Raw genomic sequence first — 18,106 nt, forward strand, 5'->3', positions numbered from 1 at the left:
TTTTACTGAGGAATAAAAAAGTAACACTGCAAAGAGAATTGAGTGCCAATTAAAGAGAAAATAGGGGATAAAGAAAAGAAAAAGCGCACTGGCTGATCAATAATCCGGCCTGGAGAAGGTTTACTAAGCTTTTTTAAGGTTCCTAAAGGAGAATAATTTCAATTAGCGCTTTCTAAGCCTCACCAATCACCATTAATCATTTAAGCCCCGTTATGGGCATCAAGGGGGCTGCAAAGATGTAGCAAAACTTTACCGGGCAATGATTAAAGGTAATAACTAGACATAAGAACATTAATAGCAAATACCTTTAGAAACTGATTTATGTATAGCTGGTGTGTGGAATAGTCAATAATCATTCTTAACGTTAATTTGAATTTACTAAGTTATAAGTGTTGCTTTTATAGGTTAGTTCTGAACAAAGAGAAAAATAATATTTCATTGTTGGCAATGTTACCTAAAATGAGTACAAGAAAAGAGCAGATAAAGTAAGGATAGGGAGCAGAGAGAGTAGAGATAGGGAGGGGAGAAGAGTAGATATAGGGAGCAGAGAGGAGGAGTGATAGGGTACTGAGAGGAGAAGGGATAGGGTACAGAGAGGAGAAGGGATAGGGTACAGAGAGGAGAAGGGATAGGGAGCAGAGAGGAGGAGGGATAGGGTACTGAGAGGAGGAGGGATAGGGAGCAGAGAGGAGGAGGGATAGGGTACTGAGAGGAGGAGGGATAGGGGGCAGAGAGGAGAAGGGATAGGGTACAGAGAGGAGAAGGGATAGGGGGCAGAGAGGAGGAGGGATAGGGTACTGAGAGGAGGAGGGATAGGGAGCAGAGAGGAGGAGGGATAGGGTACTGAGAGGAGGAGGGATAGGGAGCAGAGAGGAGGAGGGATAGGGTACAGAGAGGAGAAGGGATAGGGAGCAGAGAGGAGGAGTGATAGGGTACTGAGAGGAGGAGGGCTAGGGAGCAGAGAGGAGGAAGGATAGGGTACAGAGAGGAGGAGGGATAAGGAGCAGAGAGGAGGAGGGATAGGGTACTGAGAGGAGGAGGGATAGGGAGCAGAGAGGAGGAGGGATAAGGTACAGAGAGGAGAAGGGATAGGGTACAGAGAGGAGAAGGGATAGGGAGCAGAGAGGAGGAGGGATAGGGTACAGAGAGGAGAAGGGATAGGGAGCAGAGAGGAGGAGGGATAGGGTACTGAGAGGAGGAGGGATAGGGAGCAGAGAGGAGGAGGGATAGGGTACTGAGAGGAGGAGGGATAGGGAGCAGAGAGGAGGAGTGATAGGGTACAGAGAGGAGAAGGGACAGGGAGCAGAGAGGAGGAGGGATAGGGTACTGAGAGGAGGAGGGATAGGGAGCAGAGAGGAGGAGGGATAGGGTACAGAGATGAGGAGGGATAGGGTACAGAGAGGAGAAGGGATAGGGTACAGAGAGGAGGAGTGATAGGGTACTGAGAGGAGGAGGGATAGGGAGCAGAGAGGAGGAGTGATAGGGTACTGAGAGGAGGAGGGATAGGGTACAGAGAGGAGGAGTGATAGGGTACAGAGAGGAGAAGGGATAGGGAGCAGAGAGGAGGAGGGATAGGGTACTGAGAGGAGGAGTGATAGGGTACTGAGAGGAGGAGGGATAGGGAGCAGAGAGGAGGAGGGATAGGGTACAGAGAGGAGAAGGGATAGGGTACAGAGATAGCTGCCCGATATGTCACAGCTTGCCACCAACTGAGAGGAACATGATACCACATGGACTGTATTCCCCCCCAATACCCCCCTATGGACTGTATATCCCAGTCCCCCATGCTGTCCCTTACATCCTCCCCACACCTATGGACTATATACCCCAACCCCCTTTATCCTTCCCTTATTCCCACAATCCCCCCCCCCATGTTAATGTTTTGTTTTGTTTTGCTTTGGCAATGCTAAATGTATTTGGTCCTGCCAATAAAGCTTTTTTGGATTTGGATTTGGAGAGGAGAAGGGATAGGGAGCAGAGAGGAGGAGGGATAGGGTACAGAGAGGAGAAGGGATTGGGTACTGAGAGAAGGAGGGATAGGGTACTGAGAGGAGGAGGGATTGGGAGCAGAGAGGAGGAGGGATAGGGTACAGAGAGGAGAAGGGATTGGGTACTGAGAGAAGGAGGGATAGGGTACTGAGAGGAGGAGGGATAGGGTACTGAGAGGAGGAGGGATAGGGAGCAGAGAGGAGGAGTGATAGGGTACAGAGAGGAGAAGGGATAGGGAGCAGAGAGGAGGAGGGATAGGGTACTGAGAGGAGGAGGGATAGGGAGCAGAGAGGAGGAGGGATAGGGTACAGAAATGAGGAGGGATAGGGTACAGAGAGGAGAAGGGATAGGGTACAGAGAGGAGGAGTGATAGGGTACTGAGAGGAGGAGGGATAGGGAGCAGAGAGGAGGAGTGATAGGGTACTGAGAGGAGGAGGGATTGGGAGCAGAGAGGAGGAGGGATAGGGTACAGAGAGGAGAAGGGATAGGTAGCAGAGAGGAGGAGGGATAGGGTATAGAGAGGAGGAGGGATAGGAAGCAGAGAGGGTAGAGATAGGGAGCAGAGTTAGTAGAGATAGGGAGCAGAGTTAGTAGGGATAGGGAGCAGAGATGGTATGGATAGGGAGCAGTGATAGTAGGGATAGGGAGCGGAGAGTGTAAGGATAGGGAGCTGAGAGAATAAGGATAGGGAGCAGAGAGAGTAGGGATAGGGAGCAGTGATAGTAGGGATAGGGAGCGGAGAGTGTAAGGATAGGGAGCTGAGAATGTAAGGATAGGTAGCAGAGAGAGTAGGGATACAGAGTGGAGAGAGTAGGGATAGGGAACAGAGAGCATAGGGATAGGGAGTGGAAAGAGTAGGGATAGGGAACAGAGAGCATAGGGATAGGGAGTGGAGAGAGTTGGGATAGGAAGCGGAGAGAATAGGGATAGGGATTGGAGAGAGTTGGGATAGGGAGTGGAGAGAGTAGGGATAGGGAGTGGAGAGAGTTGGAATAGGGAGTGGAGAGATCAGGGATAGGGAGAGGAGAAGAGAAAAGAGGACAGAATTCTAGACTAAAGAAGAAGTGACAGATGGGAAGGACGAAGGGAGAGGATTAGAAAACAGAAGAAGATGAAAGTTTAATGTAAAAACAGTTTCAGATCATTTCTAATTTATTTGCATATCCTGATGACATCATTATTCTACCCCTCCTGCTCTCTCCTATCAGCAGAACTAACTCTCATTGTCATCTCTACACAAAAAGTGCAAACACACTGCATTGTTCCATCTATATCTGTGGAAAATATAAGAGATAATAGATGAGCAAATGTGCAACTGTATATTCAGTTAGATGTAAAGCCCCAGTTCTCCCAGATTTTTCAATGTTAATAAAGGTGAATATGGGACCATGCCATTTCTTGCATGATTTTCATTTTTGATGCAGCGGTTCCAATGAAATTCCCTTTGGAGAAGTCACATGACCCAGAGAGCCTCACTAGTGAACAGCTTACACTCTCAAACTTCTCCATGAACTGCTGAAAGATTCACTTTTGTTGTGGTCAGCACTGCAGCTTAACAAATTATCACTATGAGACCCTGCTGTAGCTGAAGTACTGACCACAAAGAGTTAATTTATCAGCAGATGGAGTAGGTGGGTGAGGTCAGGTAATCTGTGGTCACAGGGAGATAGTCACTGATGTCTCCTCCTTCCTCCTCTTTGACTACTTTATGTGCTTTTTGTGTGGGTGATGATCAGACCGAGGGAGGGGTCTGCACGGCCTTCTGTCCAGTAAAACTGTACTGTCATCTCAACAGGGGGGCAGTTAGGGGCAGGGTGCAACCGGCCAGGTACACGAAACATAAGTATTGAAGGAAAAAGTACTGACATGCGATGCTCAAAATACTTTGCATTGCTAATTAATAAAAAATGTATTATCATTTGCTTTAAAAATGTAAAGCAGGACTACAGCTTTCAAACTACAGCAATGCAAACACAAATGTGCTTATTTTCATTATATTGGAGTTCCTCTTTAAGCCACTTGCTTAATTATAAAACAATGTTTTATCCAAAAACTAATCAAAATCAAGGTTATACTTTTACTCCAAGAAAATGAAAAAAATCGAAATAAACTAAGTTGAAAACTAAAGAATGTGAGACATGAACCCGCTGCTTCAAGAGCAATAAGGTCACACAACAACCTCAAAGAAAATTACTCTGACACCAAAAGCCACTCGTGATAAATGTCATTTGAAACATCCGGCAAAAGTACACCAAGTACCCAAGCAAGCTGTCTAGCAGTTTTCTGGAGTGATTCTCTTATGTCTGCCTATCTGGCCAAAGAAATCAACGTAATAATTGTGGTCATTTTATTATTTTTATTAACATTCCTTTTAAAGCATACCTATTTAGAATTATTTGTTAGGAATGAGACATTTTGTTTTACTTAAAGTGATCTCAGCACCAAAAATATCATCCCCAGCTGAGCACCTGGGCTAATAATAATAATTATAATAGGTTTTTGGGGGCAGCAAGCATTTAATTACCTTTGGGGGGCTGCTCGCTTGCCCCTCCCTCTGTATGAAGTCCTCCATCTTGATTCGACTGACTGTATTGATATTACACCATCCTAGCCACCGCAATGCATGCCAGGAGATGTAGTCCATAAATGTGATTACATCTGCCGGCAAGGAGATCACATTGATGAACTACATCTCCCGGCATGCATTGCTGTGGCCAGGGCCACACAACATCCTCGTGGACACATGAGTCTGCTTTATTTGTGGCTGGGACAGGCAATATAATGCTTGTTGCAACCCCAAAAGTCTGAACCATTTACAAGCCTCTCTTGGGGTTCGGGGTAGGGGTTTGTTTGATATCATTTTTTCACCCAGGCGCTCAGTTTATTTTAAAGCTAAACTCCAGGATCACAAATCACAAAAACAATTAAATATTTCAATCTTTAACAAGGTGATAATAACTCTGATTGATTTAGGCTGGAGAGCAATGGGATGCTTGTATGATCCAGCAAAGCTGTTATTAAGACAGCAAGTCTGCTATTGGTTGACAAAATGTGAAATACCTACTTGAGTAATATCCAATAATAGGAAAGATTACTAAAGAGAGTGTGGTTATGCAATTGCAGTAGCATGTGGGCACTTGTAGAGAGGACACATCCAGGACTACTTGTATATGCTATTAAAATTCTACACTACAGGTGTCACAAATACCTTCATTTGTCTATCTGCTACTTTTAACTTTGTTTTGCAGTCTTCACTGTGATCTGATATGCCACAGGGGATGGTTTCAATTTCCTCCACTATGAACAGCCATTTTCTCAAAGGATCAAGGCCAGATTTGTTGGATCACACATCATCAACATGGGGCTGTTGGGTCTTAGTACTAGAATTCAGAATACATTTCACATAATTGTAATTTTGAACCATACTTCATAATTACAATGCAAAATTGTATGTGACATTTTGCGTAAAATGTTAATTCATTTTGTTTGTAAACTTAATCAGCAAACGTAATTTCACATCTTTGTGTAATTTTTGTTTTATTTTGCGCCTATCTAAGTGGTTATTAGCAGATCCTCCATACATGCTATGATCACCAAAATTGCTACGTCTGCGGAGAATAGTGGGAATGGGAACAAGTCAAAAAAGACCCTGTAGCTTTTGAGAAAATCGATTTTAAAAATGGAAAGGAAAAATTGTTTTTAAATTGTAATTTAAAAAACATTTTTCCTTTGCAATTTTAAAATCAACCTTAACTTGTTGCCTCTATTCCCCTTAACATTTGCAGCAATTTTGGTAATTACAATATGTATGGCAGCTTCGCTATTAACCGGCACTAAATTGCATGAAAATTACGTGAAATTACAAATGGATTATACAAAATTGAATTGCATACAAGAGTTCGCTGAGCCGAGTACTCTGTAATCATCTAAACATTATATCTAACTACATTCATAGCACACATTAAAATAAATATCAAAGGTAAAGTAGTGGTTTGTTTGGGTTTCAGCTTTAAGCATCAATACTATTAATAATCCATACTATTCAGTAATCAGTGTTTTTACTTTATCTTGATAATACCTACTTACCAGTGTTTGTTTTATTTTCATACCATGGTTAGCCAGCCCTAGTCTAACCATGCGCTAAACAAGCTAAAAGAAAATCATAGTCCACATCCCCACATTTTCTAGCAACTGAATACAAAATATTGTAACAATCATTATGCTTTAGGAGATTAAAAGTAAACAAAAATGCTAAATAAAATTGTATTTATTTTTGTGTAAATTGTCATCATGATAACCATGTTCTGTTAATGGAGAGAAAAATCAGGCTTTTTTAGAGAATTCATTTCTTAATCACAGCGAGCTGCTATTGAATGATTTACGACCATCACCTAAATACCATCCACTGGAGATCAGAGGAGTGTTTGAAGATCCTTATCTGTGAGAAGTGAAATGGACTGATTGCCGGGGAGAGCACAGCTATAGAGTCTCTTAAGCTACTAATTCTGCCCAATCTCAAACAGGCTGGGCAGAATTCTGCAGAAACCTCAGGCCGAGTCTTTGTTAGTTTAGAGTGGACAAGGTGGTGAGAGACAATCCAATTGTTATTGCCTCACTGGTAATGTGGCAACATCTGGGCATAGGGCATCCATAGAGAAAGAAACCCCAGCTAAGCATCCCTTTCAGTAGCTCCGTCAGTGGTTTAAGGGTGCCCTTACTTACATTACTTGATTTTTCTGGATTTTTCTTTCAATTCAATAATTTTATTGAATCAAAGGAGAAACAATACCCCACAGTGGCGTAGCAATAGGGGTTGCAGAGGTAGCGAATGCATCAGGGCCCTTGGGCCACAAGGGCCCAATGGGGCTCCTCCTCAACCAAAGTATTAGCTCTGTATTGGTCCTCTGAAGGTATTCATCACTTCTATAGATGCTTTGAATAGTAGGAAGCATTAACAAACTGTTCCCCATCTCCTTCTTACACCTCTGACACAGTAGCTGTCCTTGGCAGGTTTTGGTGCGCCGTATCAAGTGTTACGTATAGAGCGCTTGGGGGGCACAATGTAAAACTTGCACAAGGGCCCATAGCTACGCCTATGATACCCCAGCATACAAACATACCCCAAACCTTTCAACCAATTTCAGCTGAAAATCAATTGAAAGATCGATCAGCTAAAATCGTCTGAAAGGTTTGATTTGGCATGCTGGAAAATGTTGGTTTCACAGGCTTGATCAGGTGCACAGATGTAACTACATTTAATTTCCTGCTGACCAACAGAGCTGATGGACCCCAGGCCAGTGTCCTCACACCGTGCCTGTGGTGAGTTGAAGGCTCACCACAGAATTCATTCTGGCCTCCTCCGGTGCCCGGTGTCTTTTGTCTTTTTCATTTGTCACCACGAGTGCCTGTACCATGTGACACTGTGCATGTAGTTGTGGAAATTGCTGTAAGGGAGGTGCAGTTCTCTGATAGAGAAACCGTGGAGACAATTATGGCTCCACTCCAATCATCTCCCTCCAATGCACAGTATGGTACAGGCAGTAGTAGTGTCCAATGGTGGAGTCAAATGAGGCGCTGCTGCACTCCCGATTCAGATTGTCCCCAATCTCTGCTCCACTTCCCTTCCCCTCCACTTCCCTACAGTGCCTTATGGGAAGTCCAGCCCTGATTGAAGTGAACAGTTCAATGCTGCAGTTTGATTCATTTTTGGTAGATTTGATGATTTAATCTACTAAAAATCAATGAGTTGTGTGTTGTAGACATAGATTATTTCTGAATGAATGCCGTTCTGAAAGGGATCAATCATTTTGGAACATTGGGTGGAAATCCAGACAGCTTTAGCATTTAAAAGCACCACATTTTGAGCATTCAAGAAGAATAATCCTGACTACTTTCAGTGCTGCAAACGACTATTAAAAATGAGTTTTTTCTTCTGTCTCTGAAATTGATGGATCCCATTTTAAGCAGTCCTGTCTGGGAAAAGTCTTTTTATTTTAAAGAAATCATTGGTTACTATGAATCACTAGAAGGTTCCAGATTTGGATCACTACAATCAGACCTCAGCACAGCCCTTCATTTACCCTCCACAGGTACTGCCATTTTATACTAACCAGCACCTTGATATATTTAAGAGGTGGGCCTTTAAGGGTTAATAAACCTTTCATAGTCGTTCTTATGTCAAGGTTGGAGCTTCTTGGCCAATCAGCATGTTTATCATCATAATGGTGCTCAATCAAATCTATATTATATTTACTTGTAAAGACCCACCGTATGAGAATACAGATTAGCTTAAAATGTAGTGTTATCGAGGAATGAGATAATTGTGGGTATTGTGGTCTCATAAATGGACTCAAGACTCCATCATTAAGTGTCTTAGTGCCCCCTCCCGCCTTCCTCACGATGTATAAAAAAACAAAAATATATTATTATCTTTCATATTTTTGTCAAATGGAAGCTGAACGGAACATGCCCTATACCCGTAAATCAGTACAAAAGGTGGTAGCTTTTGAGTTCCAGGTTGGAAGACCTTCAAAGTGCTCTGAAGAGAGTGTCAGGATTGTAGCTGGTGCTCTTTTGCGTGGCTTATTGTCTTAAATATATGTTGCTTTCTCATAGAGAGAATCTGAATTTTGCTATTTTTTTCCCATTTTAGCCTTTTCAAGACATTATAAATATTATTAACAGGGGCGTAGCAATAGGGGTTGCAGAGGTTGCGACCGCATCGGGGCCCTTGGGCCAGAGGGGCCCCGGAGGGCACTCCCTCAACTACTGTATTAGCTCTCTATTGGTCCTGTGCACATAATAATCACTTCTATAAATGCTTTGAATAGTGGTAATCATTAACAAACTGTTCCCCATCCTGTTCTTGCACCTCTGAAACTGTAGTTGCCATTGGCAGGTTTTGGTGCGCCGTATCAATTGATATTTATAGAGTGCTTGGGGGCCCCATTGTAAAACTTGCATTAGGGCCCACAGCTCCTTAGCTACGCCACTGATTATTAACATATAGGGATTAATTCACTAAGGCATTTCTGATTAGTAGATCATTGAAGATAACTGTATATCATAAGTAACCATACCTGGTTATATTTTACGGTTACCTGAAGTGAGAATAATAGAGAGGCTGTTTAATTTTAAACAATACCAAATGCCTGGCAGCCCTGCTGATCTTTGATACAACAGTAGTGTCTGAATCACACACCTGAAGCGAGCATGCAGCAAATGCAGTTAAACTGAAGACAAATATCTGATCTGCATGCTTGTTCATGTCTATGACTAAAAGCATTAGAGGCAGAAGATCAGCAGGACAGCCAGGCAATGTGCATTGATTAAAATAAGTCTCTCTATCTCTCTCACGTCGGGTGTCCTTTAAAGAAAGTTCCATTTACTAGTTTGAGTTTGAAACTATAATCTGAGGTGTGTCAGACCATCATGAGAGCTGCTGAAAGGTTAAACAACCGCTGTCATGGCACACACCGGTCACAAAATAGTTTTTCAAATCAAGAACTGCCCGAATCTATTAAAAAACAGTCCCATATGCAGAGTACAGCATGGTAATCCTCATCAGTGTGGTGTAATCGTATTCAGGAATTGCCATTCAATGAACCGAGAGATGATTAACCAGCATCATCAGCTCACAAGAACATTTGATAGTGCTTGAAGGATAGTGTTATTATAGAGTTTGTATGTTTTCCCATTTATTTTCTTCGTTTTTATCTTGTTTTTTTAGGAGTTGGGGGAAGGGGGGGGCTCTTTTAGACCTCTAGTCTGATTTCTCACAGCACTCCAAAAACATAAAAACACAGTGGTGGTTTAACTAGCTTCTCACAAAACTGCCTCCACTCTGTGGTAGGGACTTTTGATAATTAGGCCCTATGGGGGCCACTTCAGCCTGGTACATGTGTTCAGTTTTCACAGGCCAATGATTGGTCACTTTTACCGCTTTTATGTAGTAAGCAAGCAATCTGTTCATATCATTCAATGTCTGTTGGCTCTCATACTACATGGAGTTGGTAATATTGGTCTGGGAAATCAAAATTGGATGTGTGTGCACCTTAAAGGGATACTATCGATTAACATGTGTTTTTTAACCTGAGTTTCAGAGAGTTGCTGAAGTGCTGGTAAATAATGATGTATACATTTCATTTGCTTATCTCTTTTGTTTACTGTAACAAATTCCTTTCACTCTGAACTGAAGGCACTGTCTGCTCATTTCTGACGGGAGAGTTAATGAGGGGAGGGGAGTTTCCCTCACAGTGTAGTTATCTCTGTGTGTAACTGTGTGTCAGAGAGCTCTCAGAAGAAGCTGCATATTTCTGAGCAGTCTGCAGAGAGCAGAGGAAATGTAACTTGTTTTAATTGTCTGTGACAGCACAGCTTTTCATATATTGTTTGGTTTTCAGGGAAAAATACTCTGTAGTCTGATATGCAAAAAACAATACTGGCTGTGCATTGAAACAGACACCCCTGTGCGAATGATTTGTCCCAATAGAGCTAAACCCTACACACAGTTAATTAAAGCTTTTGCCTCTGATATTTAAAATGAAAAATAGGAAAATGTTAACACAGCTACTTAGACATAATTTGTACATTGTCATTTTATAACACTTGGGTATTGATCGTGCTCCTTTAAGTCACAAGAGTTATACTCTGCAAAGAGGTGCAGAACATGTGTTGGTGAAATGCAAGTTAGCTGGTCCCTCCTATGATATCTGTCTCAGAAAAGCCTTAGTAAATTAGGCCCATATTTTCTCTGAACATGGTTAAGATGATGGACGGCTAAAACTGAATATTTAAACAACAAAGAAGACACAATAACAATCATCAATTTTAAAATGACTTATTCCTGTCAAGGTTAATATAAACAGATGCATACAAATAAACAAAATATTAAAATGTTGAATAGGCACTTACTGGAATTACAGTTAATCCTGATACAGTCTAGATAGGGAAGAATAGATGAGAAATGAATATTTATCCTTCAAGGTAAAAGCTGCAGACATCCAATAAAATGACAGTCCACCCTTCTGGGGACAGACACATGCACATCTGGCCAATGTGTATACAGACTATTTTCTAGGACTGCTCACAGACATAAAACTGTCTTCATATATTTCAGTGAATAGAAAATTAAAAAATGGCCATTTCAAACAGTGCCTCATGGAATTAAATTCAGGTAAGCTCCGTCAAAGTCAAAGGTAAGCGATCTAGCCAGGCAGCAACATTGTCCCATATATGCAAGAACATTTACAGAGACATTGAATGTGGTTTGTTCCGTCACAATGGGGTACAGAGCTAGCCTAAAAATAGATCAGCCACCATAGACTGCTGTAAAAACAGATGGAAAGCTATGTTCTTCCTCAAAGGTTTAAAATAGACAATGCAAGTTGAGATGTTTTTGAGATATTTTTCCCAACCAGGATAACACATTATCTACTACATTATTTTTTTTTCCAGATTTTTTTTTTGTATTACAGTAGGTTCTCATTTTATTTATATTGTGCAGTATGCCAGGCTAGCTATTTTGTTTGAATTACATGAGCTAATTTAAAATAACCTAAGGTGTGCATGAAAAAAGGGCGCCATGAAAAAAAGGGCCCGGCTGGATTATGAAATGGCGCTGGTGGATAACAAAATCTGATGACGATAAATATTGTTGTCAAACTTGGTTAACTATAAATACCGTTGTAAAAACAGATAAGAAATAATAACTAAAAGATATTACCGTTAAAAATTGTTACGTAATTCAACAATACAGCTTAACCCAACCCTACTCTCACACAGAACCCTCCCCTGATAATACCTAAAACTAACAACTGCCCTGGTGGTGCCTAACCCTAACCACCACCCTCCGGTGGTGCCTAAAACTAACTGCCGCCCAGGTGTTGCCTAACCCTAACTACTCCCTCTGCAGAAACACCCATTTACACAAACAAACAATAAAATGTTTGATAACGTAAAATCTGTACATACAAACAAAATATGACATAAACTATGACGTTGCTGCTTCTAAAACGATAACATAGTTCAAAAACTGTAATGTTCTAATGTTGTTAACGATATTTATTGCGTCACCCTTTTTTCTGCTACCAACCTAAGTGATGCCAGTTTATATGGATTACTAAAATACAAAGATATCTAGGTTAAAAAGTTATCTAGGTTAAAAAAAGACATGTCCATCAAGCTCAGCCTCTCGAGTCACTCTGCACCTTGAGCCAGATGAAAGAAAAGTCACAAAGGAAAAAAAATCCTTTCTGGATGGATCAAAGTATTACCAAGCTATCACCATGCTATACCCAGTTGTTATAGCTGTGGATGCCCTTCTATGTAAAGTAGGATTCCAAATCCATGTAAAACAAAAAAATGTATGGAATTTGTCACACCTGTTTTTATGGTAATATCTTCCGTAGCTTAACCATATTTATTTTTCAACCGATACAGATGATTTATTATTGTGCCTTGAATATGGCTAAATGTTTGCAAGGCCTTCATATTGTCCATGAATAAATTAATTCTTGTACATGTTAAATAGATAATTTCCAAGTGGTCTCTCTTTTATTCATGAGTTATGAGGAAATACATTTTTACATACGGTGCACCAAAAAAGCTCGTAATATCTATATACTTCAATACTCTTATGTGAGCAAACTATATACTCAACAGAGTTCTTTGAAGTTTGGAATTTAAAAAAAAAAAATATTCCAAAAAGTTTAGTGTGCTGCAAAATGTTACTAGAATTTGATTTGCTACAGAAATTCACTGAGGTTTATTAATTAACTTACAGCACTCACAGCTTTAACTTACTTTGCAGCAAGCAATAAAAAGTATCCTCTTATGTTTTTAAAAACAAAATGATAGTTTATTTGTTACTATAAAATACAGCTCCACTTTTGTTCCACTTTATTTTTCACTTGTCCTGATAAACTGGCTTCCCTGAGATTTGACCTGTGGTTCAGACTTGTGATGTCAAAACATTACAAGTATTACAAGTATTAAATTCTCCCTGTAGTTTGACTTTCAGTTTTACCTGTATATTGCTAGGCCTTCATAAACAAGTGTAAAACAAGTAACCCAGATCCACCAGTCAGGACTATTATGTGTAATTCGGGTCAGTATCATATTAGTTTCCATTATAGTTAGTAGGAATTTGGTTACATTGTGAAAAATCTGTGTTTCCAAAATTTCTAAAATTTAAAAATGCGCAGCCTGGCCTGCCACAAGAAACTACTGTAATATAAATTAAATTAAAATGATTTGTATACAACAGTATGAAATATTTTAGGATTTAAATTCTGAAATGCTTTGATCTTGTACGCTTGAAAAACCAAAGTAATGTTGCTTAATCCTTGTTTAAATAAAAGTACAAAAACAAATATTCTTTTTTCTCTGAAAATCCGAATTTAAATAAAGAATCTAAATAATAATAATAATAATAATAATAATAATAATAATAATAATAATAATGTTATAAAATCATATTTAGGCTTGGCATAGTAAAATGATCCTTCAAAATGTTTATCAGACTATTTTTTAATGCCTTTAAGGAGAACATATGTTTTAACGCCCATATTTATTTCTCATGAAGCAGCATTTGTCATGTGTTGTCAACCGCATCAGAAAAGTGGTGGCAAACAGTCCAGGATCAAAACATGCACACATCTTGCCACAGAATTCATTGCCGTGATGGATCCCCCAGCAGTTTCAAGAGATTCTGCATTTGAGCCACTAGAGGGAAGCAAAGCAGTGTCTGAAATTTATATATATATTATAGATCATGTATTTTTAAGCGTGTCAGAACATGCAGTGAATATTGCAATACAATGGACTTTTCACTAGAGATTCCATTTAGATATGAATGTATCACAACTCATCATTTATTTTATATGTAAAAAGAAAAAAAGTATTTTTTTTGTCAACAACCCAGGTTTCTATACTAAAGAGAAAAGAGCAACTACAAAAATAAAAACAATGTAATTCCTGGCAAAAATAAAATTTAACATGTTATTTTTTTTCTTTTTTACTTTAATCTAAAGAATTCTTTCATTAGGTATTTGAAATATCTCCACTATTACCTAGCTCAAACCTCCAGAGTAATGACACCAGTGATTAATGGCCACAACATTTACTACGGTGGTGTCATGTTAGATTGCAAATCGTGCTAGGGACAGAGATTCTGGAGATCTGTGGGTGGGTCCTTATGAGCCAGAGCTCAGCAATTCTTAGAGACCGGTGTTGTAATTGACAATAAGCAACAGCTTAAAACCGTGCCCCTTTTTCAGCTTTAAGCAGATGCAAAGGGCTGGTTGTTGGCTACACGTATAGTGCTGCCTCCTACATAGTATCATTTGAATATACAGCAGGGTGGTAACTGTGTTTATAGGACCGATCAATAATCCACCAGCATAGAGACATAGCTTGTTTATTACAACTGAATTGTGCGGCCTGCAACACAGCTGAGACTTTTCAATGTATGTAAATTATTTTTTACAGGCCTGGACTTAGGCTTAAAATGAACCCGAGGTAAAAATATTCTGATGAGATAAACAATTATATTTATCCTACTACGTTTTAAAATGACTTTTTTAGACATCCCAGGATATTATTTCCCAATGTGAGATGCAGCTCTTAGTGGATTTACAAAATTGGATGAACACCAGCTGGCTGAGGCTGAACTCTGACAAAACAGAGGTGTTGGTGGTAGGTGGTCCACACATGATGGATAAAGTTCAAAACGCTCACCACCTCAAACTAGCAATTGGGGGAGATACTGTACAGTATAAAGACTCTGTGCGAAACCTTGGGGTGATCCTGGATGGAAATCTAAAACTCAAACAGCAGATATCAGCTGTCGTCAAGTCTTCCTTCTTCCATCTAAGAAATATAGCGAAAATCAAACACCTTATCCCAGCTGAAGACCTACCTGCCCTGGTTCATGCATTTGTATCCTCCCGCCTAGACTACTGCAACGCCCTGTTCATCGGATCTACAGAAAAGGTTCTGCGGCCCTTACAGCTAGTACAGAATGCTGCAGCCAGACTCCTAGCCAATGCCCCCCGCAGCTCACACATCACCCCAGTACTGCAAACTCTTCACTGGTTGCCAGTAAAATGGAGAATCAATTGTAAGATCTGCCTGCTGACATTCAATGCTCTACACCACATGGGACCCAAATACATAGCGGATCTATTGGAACTTTATGCCCCTCCACGCACCCTCCGCTCTGCCAACAAGATGAAGCTGGTTATTCCCAGGATACACGTAACATTTGGTGCTCGGGCGTTTTCCTACGCAGCCCCTACTCTATGGAACTCACTTCCACAATCAGTACGAGAGGCTCCCTCTCTGGACAGCTTTAAAAAAAGACTAAAAACTCATCTCTTTTCCCTAGCCTTTGAGACTACATAATGCAGGGTCACAGCGCTTTGAGTCCCCAGGGAGAAAATCGCTATATAAATATTATTGTTATTGTTATTATTTTATATTTAAACATTTAGAAAGTAGATTGAATGTTTTGTTGTTTTTGCTCAGTAGCAGTTTATTAAGTGTCCCTAAATAAAAATACATTAACTATATTGACCATATTCTCTCCCTCTGCTCTCAGAAATATGTAGAAAAATGTATTGTGCCAGGAAAACTTTTATGGCTGTAATTTGCTTATCAGTGATGTTTACTATATTCCTGACAACCTACTGACAAGACATAAGGTGTTACTTCCATGCCTACAAATTAACTCTTTCAGGCAGTAAAATAAAGCAAGAAAACAGCCTGGTTATTAATATGTTTAGTAACACATGTTTATCTCATCATGTCACATGTCGCCTCGGGTACACTTTAATAATTTATAATAATATTAATTAAATAAAATAAAAAACACATTGGTGGTTACATAATGCATGTACATGCAACTTTATACTCTGTTCCCCCATCTTTTATACTATTATTATTTTTCTAAGCCATCCCAGCATTTTTCTGTGGAAGTATTTGTGTGCAGTATGTTCTCCGGACTGTATGCTAAGGGCCGCAGACCTGGGTCTTTGAAGGCTTGTGTTCACATTTGAAAGAAGACATAAATAATGCAATCACAATAACAAAAATAAAGATTAAAAAAAGGCAAAACATGATATTTTTGTTTGGGGTTTTTCTCTGTATTTTTTAAGTGATTGTTAAAAAAAGAGAAAACGTAAAGTAAAAATCAATATTTCTGTCATAGATCCTCTTTAGTATGAACCCATACAGTAGATTGTTAATCAAAATATTAATATTAATGGATCATATTTGATCTATTAACACGGCACTGTAAATATATCCATTTTGTTTTCTCTTTTTTTTTTTACTGTTAATATTATATAAGCAAGCAGAAGAAAAGAAAGAGAAAGAAAAAAAAATAACAAGTATAACCAATGGAAAGTAATATAAAAATAAGTAAAAAGCAAGCAAGAGTAAAAATGTAGGATTGTGAGGACAGACACATTTGTTTTGTTTGGGTAAATGTTACCTAAGTTAACCGTAAGTTTGACCCGTCCAACATCCAGCTCCAGACGTAAAGTATCGGCAGAATCTCGTGAAGTGGTGGCCATCAAAATGCCATATGCCCGCTGAGAGCGGAAACGCAATGACACGTCTTCTGCCTCTGTGTGCATAACAACAGGTAGCTGTATTTTCATAAACATGCTTCCATCGTAGCTCAGAATTGTTGCCTCTGAAAAACATATGAAAAAGTTATAGTCTTCAGAATTGTTCTGGCATAATTGTCGATGGCCTCTTCTTTAAACAAAACTTTCAACTCTTGCTTGATAACATTTCAACTCCATCCTTAACTGGCATGCATTTTGTACTTAATCAGAGTAATAGCATAACACACAGAGAGTCCAGCTTCTCTGTGTGTTAAGCTATCCTTCTGATTGATGTACTCACATGCACAGTCACTTTCCCCTGACAAAGCCCCATTATGTGTAGGAGGAGGAGAAACATGTTGCTTAACTTTTTTTAAACACAGCCACTTTATATGTACAATATATTTATCACATTATCTTACTCCTCCTAGATGGTGAGTTTATAGGGGTTTTTTTGCAGCTTACCCTATCTGACTGTAGCCCCCACAAGAGCCTCCCAGGACTAGCAGAGATGAAGCGTTTTCTTCTTGTGATCTTCCACTCACCTGTATAGACCGCTGCATCAACAGCATCACCTAACCACCTTTATTCTGCCTTGTACTTTAGATAGGACGGAGTAGAGGATCTATGTTTGTTTGTCAGCCCTGATAGTTATAGTTTACATTATTAAATAAGTTACTATGAGAAAACGCGGAAAAGCCGCCGCAAGTACTCAGAGTAAGGCGGCTGATTCCGCGTTCAACATGGCAGCTTGCGCGCAGGGACCTGCATTCACTGGCCTGACAGAATGCGGAGAAACCGCCACATGCCCAGAGGACAGGGCGGCGGATTCCGCGTCCGTCGCGGCGGTTTGCACGCATAGGCCTATCTCTCTCAGTACTGCTGAATGCGGTAGAAAACGCCGCTCGCTCGGACAGCGGTGCGGCGGATTCCGCATCCAAAACAGCAGAGGCATTACAACACATGTCAGGTGCGGCTGGGACTGATAGTCCACACTGGTTCAGAAGGACGCGTGCGCGCGCGGAGAGACAGAGCATTTATGACAGCCAGAGGGGTGTCAGCTGACCAGGCCGGTCAGCGGACAATTCTTTCAGTTCTCATTGGTCCAGCACTTAGGGGAGGCGCAGGTGAGCGCTGGTGTATATATACTGGGTGCTGGTCATTCCTCTGGTGTCTGGCGTTACGATCACTACGTGGTAGCACTCAGACCCTGTCAGTATCTGTGTTACTTTAGACCAGTTTCTTAGGTGTTGATGATCAAGGAGCTCACACCTTAGTCTAGGAATTGTTGATTATTTGTGTTATTTATCTAGACCAGTTTCCAAGGTGTTGATGATCAAGGAACTCACACCTTAGTCTAGGAATTGTTGATTATTTGTTAATATCTTCTGCTTTCCTGACCATTCTTCTGATCTCAGATTTTGTACCTTTGTCATTCTGATACTCTGTTGCTGAACTCGGCTAGTCTCAAGATTCTGCATCTGTCTCCTGTTTCTGTACTTTAT

The 18,106-nt window shown here is 40.3% G+C and overlaps 1 protein-coding gene across 24 annotated transcripts in view; it reads right to left on the reverse strand.

The window, feature by feature from the left end:
- LOC137504538 (neurexin-1) overlaps positions 1–18,106 on the reverse strand; it is a 2,090,050-nt gene that overhangs the window by 1,078,622 nt on the left and 993,322 nt on the right. For 16 of the 24 annotated variants that reach the window (XM_068233096.1, XM_068233090.1, XM_068233119.1 and 13 more), the window contains 2 exons: positions 16,484–16,687; positions 10,903–10,929 (listed from right to left, as the gene is read on the reverse strand). In XM_068233096.1, the coding sequence (XP_068089197.1) occupies positions 10,903–10,929; positions 16,484–16,687 (231 nt within the window). The remainder of the gene's footprint in view (positions 1–10,902; positions 10,930–16,483; positions 16,688–18,106) is intronic. The other 8 variants (XM_068233108.1, XM_068233107.1, XM_068233118.1 and 5 more) reach the window with 1 other exon arrangement.

The sequence above is a fragment of the Hyperolius riggenbachi genome, chromosome 4 (assembly GCF_040937935.1).
Source record: "Hyperolius riggenbachi isolate aHypRig1 chromosome 4, aHypRig1.pri, whole genome shotgun sequence".
Taxonomy (NCBI): Eukaryota; Metazoa; Chordata; class Amphibia; order Anura; family Hyperoliidae; genus Hyperolius; species Hyperolius riggenbachi.